This window comes from Chrysochloris asiatica, unplaced genomic scaffold, assembly GCF_000296735.1.
Source record: "Chrysochloris asiatica unplaced genomic scaffold, ChrAsi1.0 scaffold00021, whole genome shotgun sequence".
Lineage (NCBI taxonomy): Eukaryota > Metazoa > Chordata > Mammalia > Afrosoricida > Chrysochloridae > Chrysochloris > Chrysochloris asiatica.
In genome coordinates, this window is record NW_006408539.1 from 9,396,217 (window position 1) to 9,411,026 (window position 14,810).

Consider the following 14,810-nt stretch of genomic DNA (forward strand, 5'->3'; position numbering starts at 1 on the left):
ACAGTCATGCGTTTTAGATGGCTATTCTCATAACGTCTCATTGATGTTAACTAGAATCATAATCTCAATAAGGCCCTACATTTTTTTTAAATTGCTTTGCCAAAATGTAAAGACTTTGCTTTCTTATTTTTGAGAAAGTGGATTCAGTTCTGTATTCCTTGCTTGTGCTTACTTTTACTCCATCTTTTTCTAGGAAGGATTTGAAGGGTAAGAACTAGAGGTGAGAAATCTGGAAATACATAGCAGAATGTTGAACTGACTGTTACGTGATTAAGCATTGAGGTGGGGACCTGTCAGCATTGTAGATAGATGCTGAGAGGACTCAGGGAAGCCCATCTACACATAAAGTGAACTATCTGGCTCTCCTAGGACGTGGTGGTGGCAGAGGGCCCACCAGGGTAGTACCTTTGAGCAAAGGTACAAGGAAGAGCAAGAGTCTAAATGACAAGAGTCACAATCAGAGAGAAGTGCAGCAGAAAGCAGCTCTCGGGCAAACAAAGGGAAGTTCACACCACAGGAAGAGAACACATAATAACAGATCAATTTTTCCTCCACTTTGCCAGCACAGATCCAGCATGCATTTCAATAAGGTCGTCTTCAAATTGGAACAGCAAATTTCCCAGCATATCTTTGATCTAGGATTAATTTAGTTATTTTTTTGTTTTGTAGGTGCTGTGATGATTGAAATGAAATGGATGTTTTGTGCATGATATGAACAAATAAATAATTTCAACTCCACCAGACTTTAATCTCAATATGATGAAGGTTTATTCTGCTTTTCAGGCACGAGTGCAGCACTGCATCTGTTCGGTAGCCAGTGACCACTCAGTAGGACTTCTAAGTCTGCGAGAGAAAAAATGCATTATGCTGGCGTCTCGTCACCTTTTCCCTATCCACGTCATCAAATGGAGGCCTTCTGACGATTACCTGGTAGTGGGGTGCTCCGACGGCTCGGTGTACGTCTGGCAGATGGATACTGGTAAGAACAAGGGCAGGAGGAGAATGGAAGATTACAGGGGTATCCTGGATTTCCTAGGAGAAAAATACTGTCGTTAGAAGTGTGTATGTTACACTCACACATACATGAGACAGGGCTTCAAGGAGTTTATGGAAAAAATGAATGAAAAGATAATGGAGTTTTTTCACGAACCTTTTGACTCCCCCTCATGTGGGAATGGGGTTTGCGGAGAAGGCCATCAAATGTAAAAAGAATTACTGATTTTATTTCTGATCACTGATTTTCCTAAAGTTCTCATTATTATCTTCAAAGAAATATTTACTATTTAAGGACCCTCTGATTTGTTGTCTCTGCCAACTACTTGTAGAGCAGTTCTCCAGTCTCTTAAGGGCATGCAATTAAAGGCAATGTACTGATCAGGACAGAAAATCAAAACCGAGTCCTATATGTGACAAAAGAGTCAGAAGTGACTCGACAGCACTTAACAGCAGCCACAATACATGACAAAAACATAAATCGTTTTTATGTAAGTCATAAGGTAAATGTTGAACAAGGTGAAGGAATCCTTTTTTAGTTCAGTTTCACAAACAATAAATAAAATCTTATTTAAACGGCAGAAACCAAAGTTGTGCAGTTAATTGTAGGAGGTGATTGAAATATAAGTTTCAGTTCTGGAGAGAACATTACAGATTTCAATTTTCAGAAATGTTGTGTGTAGGAATGCAGTATGGAACAAGTGAAGCAAAGCTCTTGTGGGTTTTTCCTGGGAAACTTTAAGTATAAAACTAACTGTTTATTATTGCTGTTGTTATGTGCTGTGGAGTCGGTTCTGACTCATAACGATCCTGTATAGGGTTTCCAAGGAGAGGCTGGTGGGTTTGAACTGCTGACCTTGAGATTTAGCTGACCTTGAGGTTTAGCTTATCCTACATTGCCACAACAGAATTCCAAATGTTTGTTAGATAAAGCCTTTTGGAAACACTTTCCACGCTGCTTTTACAGTCTTGAAGTAATCATCTATCAGTATTTGAAACCTTTTTAATTTCAGATTTCCAGTTGTAGTTGTAGTATTTTGAGAGTTTTCCTTTCCTTCTTCTTTGCTTGTTTTAAATAGGGCCTTTGAGATCAGACTCTGCACATTTCTGCCAGCACCATGATGTTGTTGGGCATTCTCTGGAGACTTTGAAATCAGTAGCTGTAGTCTTCAGTGATCTTTTATATCAGGTCCTGCTTTTTCATTGATGGTAGGTCGTCAGTTTTGCCAAGGGGAAGCACTCTTCCTCTCTTCAAATTTGAAGTACACCAAACTTTTTGCTTTTGGAATTTTCTTTTTCTTGTCAAATAGCAAAACAGATTCCTACTTTTTGCTTAAGACTTTCAAAGCACAAAATCATCAAAAGAGACAATTGACACCATTGTCCAATGGTAAATGTTCTGTTTGGTTTTGGTCTGATTTCTATGCATTTAAAAAGATGTAAGTGCTGTCATACTTGTCGTGTGTGCTTATCCTGCTCTCTTATGTGATGGCCTATCTCATGAGCAGTACAATGTTGTGTTTGCTGGCTTGGACCATCTGACACAAGCAAATACCTGGTGTGTATTGTGGGTTCTGGATTCAGGCTGCTCAGTTTGAATCTCTGATCTATCTCTTGCTCACTTTCTGACCTTAGGCAACTTAACTGGACTTATTCTTTGATTTCCTCATCTGTAAAATCGTAGTTTTACAGATGGGAAAGAGTTTTACAGGCTAACATTAATTCCTATTTTATGTGTTGCTGAGAAAGTAAAATAAGTTTATATGTATCTGGTGCATGGTAGGCATAATGTAAGTGCGTATACATATATGTATCAGTGTGCATGTACATGTGTATATATTAACATTGTTATTAAATAGGCATGTTGCTTGACTTGTTACTTTCTTGTATTTAGGAGTATAACATTGTGTACATTTGTTGTTGTTGTTAAGTGCCATCAAGTCGGTACATTTAGAAACACTTTATTTGGTAATTAGCATTAAAGTAAGACTTACAGCAAAAATGACATTCATAAAACATTGTATTTAAAATACTGTAAATATTAAATCAGTAGCTGTTATATCCTGAAAAGAAGAGTGTGTTAAGCGTTTTTTGGACTTATTTTAATTAAATACGATGGAGTAAAATGTAGTTTTCTTGCATTTTTTTTAAACTTAAATATGTTAAATTCTTTACAAATGAAACCTTACTGAAAAGCATTTCTTTTGCAGAAATGTTCCTAGAAGGGGATGACAAATGACCTCTCACTCTAGGGGTACTGGAGGAGATCATTCTCATGCCCACTTTAGTATAATCAGGCTCATAAACACAGTGTATAGTATTGAAAGGTTTCAGTTTTCGTGTGACCTTCAAGAGGATTGGGGTAAACAGTCAGTTAATATGACAGTCTTAAATCAAGGTAAAAACTAGAAAAGCAGAATTTATCTTGGATTTCAACTGTAATAGCAGGTATACATTCTTTTTCCTTCCTTGCTGTTCAGACTTTAGCTAGAGATATAAAGGTCCCCGGGGAGGCAGTAAGACACATCCTGAAGGTATTGACATTATTTATTTATTAAATTTATTTATTTATTAAATAAATAAAAAATGAAGCTAGATAAATCAGATTCAGACAAGGTTTGCTGTTTGGAATGTGTTTAAAGCCTAAGAAGACACTGTATCCTTCCTCTTAGTGTCCTGGGAACGTGTTTTAACAAATGAAGGGTGTTTACATTAAGATTGCTCTTGCATATTAGGTGATTTTTTTTTATGTTTGCTATTGAGAGAATTATATTGATGTTTTTAGTTTAACAGCAGTTAAACATGCCTTTCCTTTATACCTTTATGCCTCATTTTCTTTTAGTTTATTTTTTGTTCTTATGAATAATTTTTATTTTCAGTGTTTATCTCAATGAATTTCAAACTAGTAGTAAAATAATGTGAAAACAGAGTTCTGGTCTGGTGCTATGGGATTAGTACCTCAAAGTCAGGGGTTCACACTTACCAGGCGCTCTCTGTAAACCCTGTAACAGGGTCACTGTGAGTCAGAACCCACTCAATGGCACTTCGTAACAGCAGTGTACAATTTAACTAGGAAGACAGAGGACAGGAATATGACTTTTTAAAATCGTGACATTTTATATCATATAAAATTAAAGATCCTATTGACAAATATTGGTCCAAAGGGGAAAAATACAGATAAGAATTTCAAGTTCTCATGGAATCTAGACTTTCTGGAGCCATGGTAGGCATCTACCTACCAAATGATTTTCCTGAGATCATCTTTAAATTGTCAACCTTCAGGAATAGCTCCTCAAGTCTTCTTTGAACCAAACATTAGTGTTACTTCACCAGGAAAGGATGGCTACCGTAGGCATTATGCTTTTTTTTTTTTAAAGATTCTTATTGTAGTTTGAGTGAAAATACAGAGCAGGTTATCAATGTTACATTCAACAAACATACATCTTGTTTCAATGATTGTAATCCCCCCTCCATGTACCATCAGTTAACAGTATTTCTCTCTACTCACATTAGCTCTTTTTTTTTTTTAAAACTCAGGCATATATAATAATTTACACCATCAAAGGGCACATTCTGCAAGTCTGCCTCCTGGCTGCCAGCTCTCAGTCCCTCTCTTCCCATAAGTCTAGAGTCTTCAGCTGCTTCCTGGCTCCATGCCCCCATCTCTTCCTCCATCTCTGGTGTTGCTGCTTCTTTGGATAAGGTTCCACATTCCATTTGTGCCCTTCTCCCATGATGGTCCTAGGGTCCTCTGTTTCTGGACTGTAAGATTAACTACTGTCCCATTTTGGTTACAAAACTTCTACCTTTACAATTGTGATGGTTGTAATCAGTCATGATAACAATTACTATTGAATCAGACGAATCTTATCCCCATCTCTTTTTACCAGACTCATCTAGACAAGATGAAAACTATTCAGTGGGGACTCTATCTTCCCCCGCACACTCTTAAACTAAACTCTTCCTTGAAAGTTTGGCATTATACTCTTTTTAAGACTTGACAATTTGGGCTTGGCTCTAAAGGTTACATAGGATGCATATGGGGCAGGGAGTTTATAATAAAGTGTGTGTGTGTGTGTGTGTGTGTGTGTGAGGTTACGTAGGACGCATATGGGGCAGGGAGTTTATAATAAAGTGTGTGTGTGTGTGTGTGTATGTGTGTGTGAGAATTGCTACACCAACTTGAAGAACTTAATCAGTGTCACTGAATTATTCATGTGAAACTGCTGAATTGGGGTATGTTCTGCTGTGTGTATTCTCAATTATACCTAAAAGAAAAGAAAAGAAAAACAGGAAATCGTGATATAAAGGCAACCAAGCGCAAGCAGTTAGCACTTGACTACTCTCTGTAAGATTGGTTAGTTGATTCCACAAAGAGGTACCTCAGAAGTCAGGACTGGCAGTCTGCTTTTGAAAGGCGGTTGTTGTGAAGTGCCGTGGAGTCAGTTCCAACTCACAGCAACCCTTATAGGGTTTCCAAGGAACAGCTGGTGGGTTTGACCCAGCCACCTTGCAGTGAGCAGTCCAGTGCTTATCCTTCAGCACCACACCAGGACTCTGTGGAGCAGTTTTACATGCACACCTGGGTTGCTAGGAGACAGAATCCAATCGACTGAAACTAACAACGACAGAGACCATTGTTATACTTTCGCATCTGTGGGTACTTGGAAAAGTCATCAAGGAACAATCAGCAAAATTTGGCCACATGAACTTGTAGATTTCCACAGAGGAACATACTAAAGGTGGGCCAGTGACCTAGAGTTGGCTGCTTGCATATGGAACTGTGTTGGGGCTTCAGAGATCAGCTGTCTCAGTCTTCACCATTGATGTTCAATGTAAACATGCAGTGTTGTTCCCGTAGGCCTTTGACAAAGTCAGCCTCATGTCTGTTTGGTAAACAGTGGCATACTTAAGTAAGGACTATCACAAGACTTTCTTCTTGTCTATTTCTAGGTGTAAAACAACATTGTCATCTGCTAATTGTTATAGTTTTTGCTACTTGGCAAAATTACTATTTTTTTGTATATCTAGTACTGCAGGTATAATCCCTCAATCTTCTTGCATAACTGCAAATACCATTAAAAGCTGACAAAAACCAATAGAAATAGGTGTATAATACCTTGTCAGTATATTGTGTTCTGTTTCCTATTTTCTTCCTGTTCAGTTTTTTGTCCTTTTCATATTTCCAAAAGTATATTTGTTTTTGCATATGCTTCATGAGGTATGCATTAGAATCGTCTTTTTGAACTGTAAGTTAATGCATACTTATATGTCTACTGAAAACTGTACATAAAGCCCGGAGGACTAGGAACAGAAGTGTGCTGTGTAAACAGTCAGGTGGAGTTGGTCCACTGTGTCCTTGGTGACTGCAGTGAAGTAAAGACTTAGTTATGTGCTGTGCTTGGTTAAAACTAACTTTAAAAAGACAAAAAATGCTTTTGTGATTTCGTTTTGTTTCGTAATACTTCAAGTTAAATTGTGTTGTTACTTTAAATAAACAAACCATGTGCAGTTCAGTGACATTGATTGCATTCTTCAAGTTGTGCAACCATCCTCAGCCTCCTTCTCTGAGTTGGTCCACCTCCATTAACACAAACTCACTGCTCCTGGAACTTCCTGTCTAACCTTCCAAGTTGCTGTCATCATTGTGACTGCATATGGGTAGTTGTTTTAGAAAAACACAATATTCAGGGCAGACACTCTCTGCTAATTAAGCTAAGCAATTGTTTGGTTTAAAGAAGATGTCAGGGAATTTAAAAAAAATTGTTTTTTTAATGTTTTATTGTGAATTATATGCTCTGGTAGCGTGGTGGTTACGAATCGGGCTGCAAGCCACAAGGTCAGCAGTTACAAACTACCAGCTGTTCCGCGGGAAAAAGATGAGGCGTTCTGCTCCTGTAAAGATTTACAGCCTCAGAAACCCTGTACAGGCTCGCTATGAGTCGGAACCGATTCCACAGCACATAACAACAACAACAACAACATGTGATAGTTTACATGGGAGAACCTTAGCTTTACATCCATCCTATCGTCTATCATTTCATTGCCATGGTTACAATCCCCTCTATGCATCGTCAACCAACCAAAGTGTATACCCAGCAAGCCTGCCCCCCTCAGGGAATATTTTTGATTGAAAGTTTGAAGATTAGCTCAGAGAAATCGTTTTGGGGGTTCACCTAGCTTCAGTAGCTCCAGAAATTTAGTGACTTTATTTTGACTTATTTAAATGATTGTTTTCCTCTTGTCACTCAAATTACCAGTGTGAATGAAAAAGTGGTGTAACCATTCATTTTTTATTGTTGTTATTAAGTATCATGGAGTCAATTCTGACTCACAGTGACCCTGTATATAGGGCTTTGAAGGAGCAATTGGTGAGTTTGAACTGCCGACCTTGTGGTTCAAACTGAAGTTGCAGTCCAGTGGTCCAGTGCTTATCCTACAGCTCCACATGAGGACTCACTAGGAGGTTTTTTCACGTAGTTAATTCTCAGTCAGCAATATCTCATACAGTGGAGGTTTCATTGTCTTTCTGTTTCACAGTGTGTTCCCATTGTCAGCTTATCTGTTTGGTCTACAATTGCTTTTCATTCTATTTTAAAGATGCCATAGGACAAAGAAAGACACAAAAAGTGAAAAAGTTAGAAAATCCTGGAAACACCAAATAAGAGGAGTTCCTTTCTCTCCTGTGGGTGATCCACTTGGGAGAATTGGAGGAGAGGTTATTACTGATTGTCTTTAATAGCTGCTCCCCCATATCCAATGGGCAACTTCTCTTTATTAGGCCCTCTCGCTCATTTTTCTCCTTCTGGTGTGACATTCTAACTTAGTTCCATGGTTTCCCATATTTCAGCTATCTTACATATTGGGTTCTCTGCCTACTCTTTCCTCTTCTTATGCATCCTTTACTTTACTAGCAAATTAATCTTAGAAAACAAACAATAACATAATTGTTGTCTTCATTAAAAACTAAAACCATAGATAATTTTAGTTCATATTGCCTTTAAGACATGTCCTCTGCAGTGTGGTATCTTTCTTCCCTCCTACTATGCTTTGATTAAACCAGATGCTCTGGTCTAGAACGATTGGGTCACTCTGTACCTTTTCTTGTCTTTTATGTTTTCCATATTGTTGCTCTTGATTTTCACTCATGTGGAACATCATTTTAATTCTTTCTGTTTGTTTAAGAAGTCTATTATCTTTTAAGGAAATTTTAATAAGCGTAGAATGTTGTATATTTCCTCCTGCAGTTACGGTTTCCATTGATTTTCATTATTTTGTGTGTGTAGAATCAGATTTTCATCCGGAACCATTTTCCTTTTGCCTAAAGCACTTCTTTTTACAATTCATGTAGTGTGAGTGCTGGTGACAAATTCCTTCAGCTTTTGTAAGTCTGAAAAGCGATTTCACCTGTATTTTAAAGAAACTTTTTTTTCTGAGTGTAGAATTCTAGTTTAACAGCTTTTTCCTTTCTTTTTTTTCAATACCCGCCTCTCTTCTCTCATTGTTTCTGAGGAGAACTCGGCTCTCATCTTTATCTTTTGTTCATCTGTATTACAACATGTCTTTTAAGATTTTCTCTTTATCACTGCTTTTGAGCAGTTTGATTGTGGTTTTCTTCATATTTCATGTGCTCAGGCTTTGTGTATCAGGTCTGGAGAACTTTGAGCTACTGGTGGTGGTGGTGTGCTGTGGAGTCGGTTCTGATGCATAGAGACCCGGCACAGGGTTTCCGAGGCTATAAATCTTTACGGGAGCAGAAAGACTCATCTTTCTCTCACAGAGCTGCTGGTAGTTTCGAACTGCTGACCTTGACAGTAGCAGCCCAACTTGTAACCACTATGCTACCAGAGCTCCTTTTTGGCTTCTACTTGTATTTATTTAAAGCTGTTTTCTGTCCTCTCTTCTCTTCCCACTGGGGTCTCCAATTATATGACTATTAGACCACTTGAAGTTGTAACACAGCTCACTTATGCTCTTTTCCTTTAGAAAAATTCTTCTTTTGTGTTTAATTTTATATCGTTTTTATTGTTACGTCTTCAAGCATGCCCATCTTTTCTTCTACAATATTACTGTTAATCTCATCCATTGGATTTTCTCATCCATAGTTTTCCCCCCTAAAGATTCTGCTGTAGTCTTTTGTATATCTTCCATGTCTCTATTCAAACTGTTTGAACATCCAGAATGAGTTACAATAACTTTTTCAATGCCTTTGTGTGCTGATTTTAACATCTGTGTCAGTTGTGGTTTGGTTTTAATGGATTTGACTTTCTCATTATGAGTAAGAGATTCCTGCTTTTTGAAATGACTGATAATTTTTATAGGATACCAGATTTTGTGAAATATATTTTGTTTTGGGTATTGGATATTGATTCCTAGAAACATTTTGAGCTTTCGTGTGGGGCCTAGCTAAGTTACTTGGAAACTGGTCCTTTTGGGTCTTGCTTTTAAGATTTATCAGGTGGGACTGTTGTTAAGTGATGTTGAGTCGGTTCCAATTCATAGCGACACTGTATCGCGTTTCCAAGGACCCGCCAGCGAATTTGAACTGCTGATCTTGCGGTTCAAACTGCCCTTGTGGTTGAGTGCTCAGCCTACAATGTTACACCAGAACTCCCAGGTGAGACAAGAGTAGTGTAAAGTTTGGAGGTGATTATTCCCCATAGTCTGGTACTGTGAGTTAACGTGCTGGACTGCAAAGTCGCTTTGAACTGCAAGTTCAGCGGTTCAAGCTCACCAGCTATTCCTAGGAAACCCTATTCAGGGTCACTGTGAGTTGTAACTGACTCTACAGCAGTTAACAACAACAACAACAAGGGTAAACCTGGAGTCCTGGTGTGGTGATGTGCGTTAATGCACTGGACTGCAAAGTGGGTTTGAACCTCATGGTCAGTGGTTCAGTCTTACCAGGCCCTCCTCAGTAACCCTATACAGGTTTGCTATGGGTTGGAACCAACCTGACAGCACTTAATAACAAGGGTAAAGCAAGACCTTCCTGAATACACTCTCCTTTAACCTGTGAATTGGTTTCAGTCTGGTTTGTGGGAGTAGTTTGTGTCACTATTCATGGCCCTCTGGGAGCATGGGCACTGTTCCCTCAAATCCTTTTTAGTGATTCTCTACTGGGCCATTTCTCTTAAAAGCACACACACACACACACACACACACACACAAACAAAAACCTGTTTAAAATGGCACAGCCTGTGTGATATTTGCGAATGTGTGTCTTCCAGGTGCCTTGGATCGTTGTGTAATGGGGATAACGGCAGTGGAGATTCTGAATGCATGTGACGAAACCGTCCCTGCTGCGGTTGATTCACTCAGCCATCCAGCAGTTAACCTCAAACAAGCTATGACAAGGCGTAGTCTTGCCGCCCTTAAAAATATGGCCCATCACAAGCTGCAAACCCTTGCCACTAACCTCTTGGCTTCGGAGGCATCTGACAAAGTAAGTTTCCTCTGTGCACTCACAACATGTGTGCATTTTACTCCGTCTGAGAACGTAGCCTTGGCGTGTCTTAGAGAAGAATGTCTGGGAGCTGACATGGTTGAAAATTCATTTTCTGATTTTTAGTGACTTTTATCCAATGTATTTTTAGACTACATCAAGCATTTGATGTTTTGAAAAAGTAAATTCTTACCATTTACAATATTTTATAATTATTCCTTCTGAATTAAATAGCTCCAGTTTCTAAAATGAAAGCAAACAATGTATGTATTATCATTCAGACTTTCTGACAGTGTGTCTGATGAAGTATTGAGTAACTAATGTCCACTGGCATTAAAAATAAAAATAAAAAAAAGCAAGCAAGCAAGCAAGAATTGAAGTACTACTGTGGCTTCTTACATTAGACTCTGAATTGACTAAGGTTGAGCCCTTCTCAGTATTTAAGAGAATATTTGGGAAGAACAAGATAGAGTTGCATGTGTGTTGGCATTTTCCCAGGAAACCCAATCTTAGTCATACTCTTGCCCCTTTACACTTCGACTTCAGGCATAAGTCACCTTTTCAGTTACTAGAAGGGTTGTTGTGGTTCATTATTATTGACTTGGTTCTCCTTCATGGTGACCCCATACATTCAGAGTAGAAGTGCATTATAGGGTTTTTAAGGCTGTGACCTTTTGGAAGCATGTTGCCAGACTTGTCTTCCGAGGTACCTCTCGTGGGTTGATGTTAAGTGCCGTTGAGTACATTCAGACTCATAGTGACCCTGGATAGTGTTTCCAAAGAGCGGTTAGTGGGTTTGAACCATCAACCGTGCAGGTTAAACCGACCTTGAGTTCTAGTACTTATCCTACAGCGCTAACTCAGGACTCCTTTTGTCCAGTAGTCGAGTGTTTAACTGTTTATGCCACCCAGGGGCACCTTGTAACAGACGATTATAACAGAAGAATACCCAATTAAAAGAAGAACAAGAGAATCCCGATTCATGAATTGGCTACCCATCTGGTTTTGTAAAGACCTGCACCCTGAGTCTGAACAGCAGCTAACAACAACAGTAACATCACTGTTTGGTTCTGGTATTTTCAATTGTGTTACGTTTAGAACTAGTTTGTCTCTGGTGACTGATAAGTGAAACCTAGAGGTAATCTGTTGTTTTGTTGTGCTTAGGGTCACTGTGAGTCAGAATCAACTCCATAGTGCCTAGCAACAACAAGATCATCAAGAAGAGATTTATTCCAATATTTTGTCAAAATCAATCCTTAGAATTTCTAGTTCCACCTAAGTTTTCATTAAAGTTATTCATGGGCACATTTTTTAAAAAAAATTTATTCTTATTCCTGATTCCTACTTTTAATGGCTAGATGTGTGAGTAAGTGGCAAAGGAGTTGAAAGGCTCATCTACAAACGTGAAAATTGGCCTATAAATTAGCAAGTGCCGAAGACACAACATACTGTTGGCAGTTCCACTGATCCATATCCTGCAGTAATTGGCATGATATCCCCTTTGATCATTTCTGTCTTTCCCTAAGATAGAAATGTTTTATTATACGCTTCATAGGTTAGAATTGTGAGGGCTTTTTTGCTTTACCTTCTCATGCATTCATCCCCTTGCTCTGAATTTTGAGGAACAGTTGCGCCTCCCCTGCCCTTGATCATGCCTGTCATTCCTTTCAGGGGACCACACAGATTTCCCTGGAAACTCTGTGCTCGTGGCGCACCGTCTGACATTCTATATCATTTTAATTTTGAGCAAATTTATAAAGTATACTCAAGGGCAAGCACACATATATGGTGCACCTGCTCTTTAGATTCTTCTTCTTGATAGCATCTCCTAGAAGTAAAAATTTGGAAGCAGTAATTATATATCTGGAAAATTAAGGAAAAATAAGTAGTACAGTAACATTCATGAATGTCTTTTGTAAGCGGTCATGGTCCATTATGTGATTTTTACAATCTTGTTTGTCCCTGTTTTAATAGCGCATTTTATAGTGCAATTAGTGATAAAAGCACCAAATATCAGAGACACTACACTTACGTATTGTAAAATATATTGCTTGTGGACCTCCTCCGTCTGTAGCAGCGGTAATTGTTGCATGGCCTACAAGGAAAACAATTATAGAGGGAAAGGCTTAGCGAGCTGAGAATGCAGAACGATAATCACTTTATGAAAAATGTATGTTGGCTGGACCATTAGGGATTTCTCTAACTATTTTCTCATGTTGAGTTTGAGGATCCTTCTGAGTGAGGGACATCTTTAAATAGCAGTCCTTTGGCTTTCTAGCCTCAGGAGAAATAAAACCCACCCAAAGTTCAAACAAAACAAAACAAAACCCCATAATTAACAGCCCTCTTGGTGGTACAGAACTTACTCTAGGATCTTTTCATAGTCCTAAAAGTAGATTTCTTGCTTGCTTAATCACTGTTCTTCCGTAGCTGCCATTTGTAGATAGGATATTTACAAATGTTGATAAAGGAAATGACTTGTGAGGCTGCGGGAACCATGTAGTGAGAAGTAATGAATAAGATTGGACAGATGATTGAACAAAAGCTGAAGACAGAATGGTGGGACTGAGAACCGAACTCAGCAAGCCCCGGGATAGGCTGTGAGGCTGACTGTGATTGGCCACACTTGCCACTTCTAGAGAGGATTGGGAGATGGGCTGTTTGCAGGAGGAGTAAAAACCGCCTACAAAAGAGAGACAAAGTGAGGAAGAATAAGGAGACAATCATTTTTTTTCCTAAAAAATCTGAGTGTGTCAGGGCCTGAGTTAGAGTGTGGTTGTATTTTTCATTCTCACTGCATATAGGTGAGTTAGCTATTATGTCCACAACTTTGCTGAAGATAAACCTTAAAAGACAGTTGGTTAGCACAGAGATTGGCACTTTTTTCTCTAAAAGGACTGAGCCAGCTAGTCCAGACATGTACTTTAGGCACAGGGTGATACTTGATGAATGCATAAATGAAAGTAGACAGACAGTGGTCTGAGCATGTCTGCTGAGGGGTGATCTTTTTTAACTGTTTTTCTCATATGGCTTTTGTCATGATCAATTGTTCTTGGTTTAGGAGTTGTTGGGTTGGGGGTGTCTCTGGCCTAGAAAACTCTATTGTTGTTATTACTGTTACGTCGCTTTTGACTCATAGTGAGTGACCCCATGGGACAGGGCAGAGATGGCCTATAGGGTTTTCTAGGCTGTAATGTTTAAGGGATCAGCTTGCCAGGTCTTAATCCCTCAGAGGTGCTGGGTGGGTGGGTGGGTTCGAGCTGCCTGTCCCCTAGGCCTCTTGTACACGGTGTTCTGACTGGGACCGTTACATCCTGAGCATGGTTGTGCTGGTCAGAAGTACCTCATTGACATTGAAATAGGAGGAGGTTAAAGAAATTGAGAAAGAATCAGGATGATAGGTCTTTTACCATACATTTCTCTCTCTGTTGTCTAATTAGTCAAAAGCCTGAAAAAAAATGAAGTGGTTTTATCTGTAAAGGTCAGTAGCTTTGTATTCTGTGTAACTAGGCGAATGAGTGGAATTTTGTCAAGTGTAGCCTACGAAGGACGCATATTCTGTGATTGTTTGCTTGTAAAACTCACTCTGTAGAAAGATTTTATACTGATTGAATTGACTTTATGATTCATTGTGAAAAGGGCACTATAAGGAACAGACAGGACAAGCCAAATGACATTGTGTCTAGTATGCCAGGCATAGGGCTTTTGTCCACGGAAGGATCCCTGTGATGTGTATGACCTTTGAAAAATTAATTAAAGTGCTTTTAACATTCCACCCCAAAACTTTAGAGAATAGCTAAAATTAAAAATAGAAATATGTTGATTGTATATGTATTATTTATGCATAGAAACATATACATTCATTTTTTAGCTGTTCCAAATGGTAACTTATTGTTATTAAGTGCTGTGGAGTCAGCTCTGACTCATAGCAACCCTTAGGAGGGTTTCTGAGCTGAAATCTTTGCAGGAGCAGAAAGCCTCATCATTCCCCTGCGGAGCAGCTGGTAGGCTCCACCTTGTAGTTTGTAGTCCAGTGTTTATCCTACAGAGCCGCCACACTCCCAGATGGTAACCAGGACAGCACTTTTATAGTGTACTAACTGTTAGCCTTTCTTAAGGAACTGAAGGAGTATTAACTTGTCTAGTCTTAAGAAAACAAAAGAGTGAATGTTACGATTCTATAGGAAGACAAACGTATTTCCTCAATCAAATAAAGGCAACTTTGTCGCCTTCCAGTCTGAAAGGGGGATTGAGAGATTTTAGGAGGAATATTGTTGTGTTGTTGTTGTTAAGTGCCATCGAGTCGGTTCCGACCCATAGCGACCCTGTACAGGGTTTCCGAGGGTGTAAATCTTTACGGGAGTAGAAAGCC

General features: G+C 39.0%; 1 protein-coding gene across 2 annotated transcripts in view; it reads left to right on the forward strand.

The window, feature by feature from the left end:
* WDR7 (WD repeat domain 7) overlaps positions 1–14,810 on the forward strand; it is a 425,218-nt gene that overhangs the window by 56,842 nt on the left and 353,566 nt on the right. For both annotated transcript variants that reach the window (XM_006837515.1, XM_006837514.1), the window contains exons 12-13: positions 784–979; positions 10,224–10,438. In XM_006837515.1, the coding sequence (XP_006837578.1) occupies positions 784–979; positions 10,224–10,438 (411 nt within the window). The remainder of the gene's footprint in view (positions 1–783; positions 980–10,223; positions 10,439–14,810) is intronic.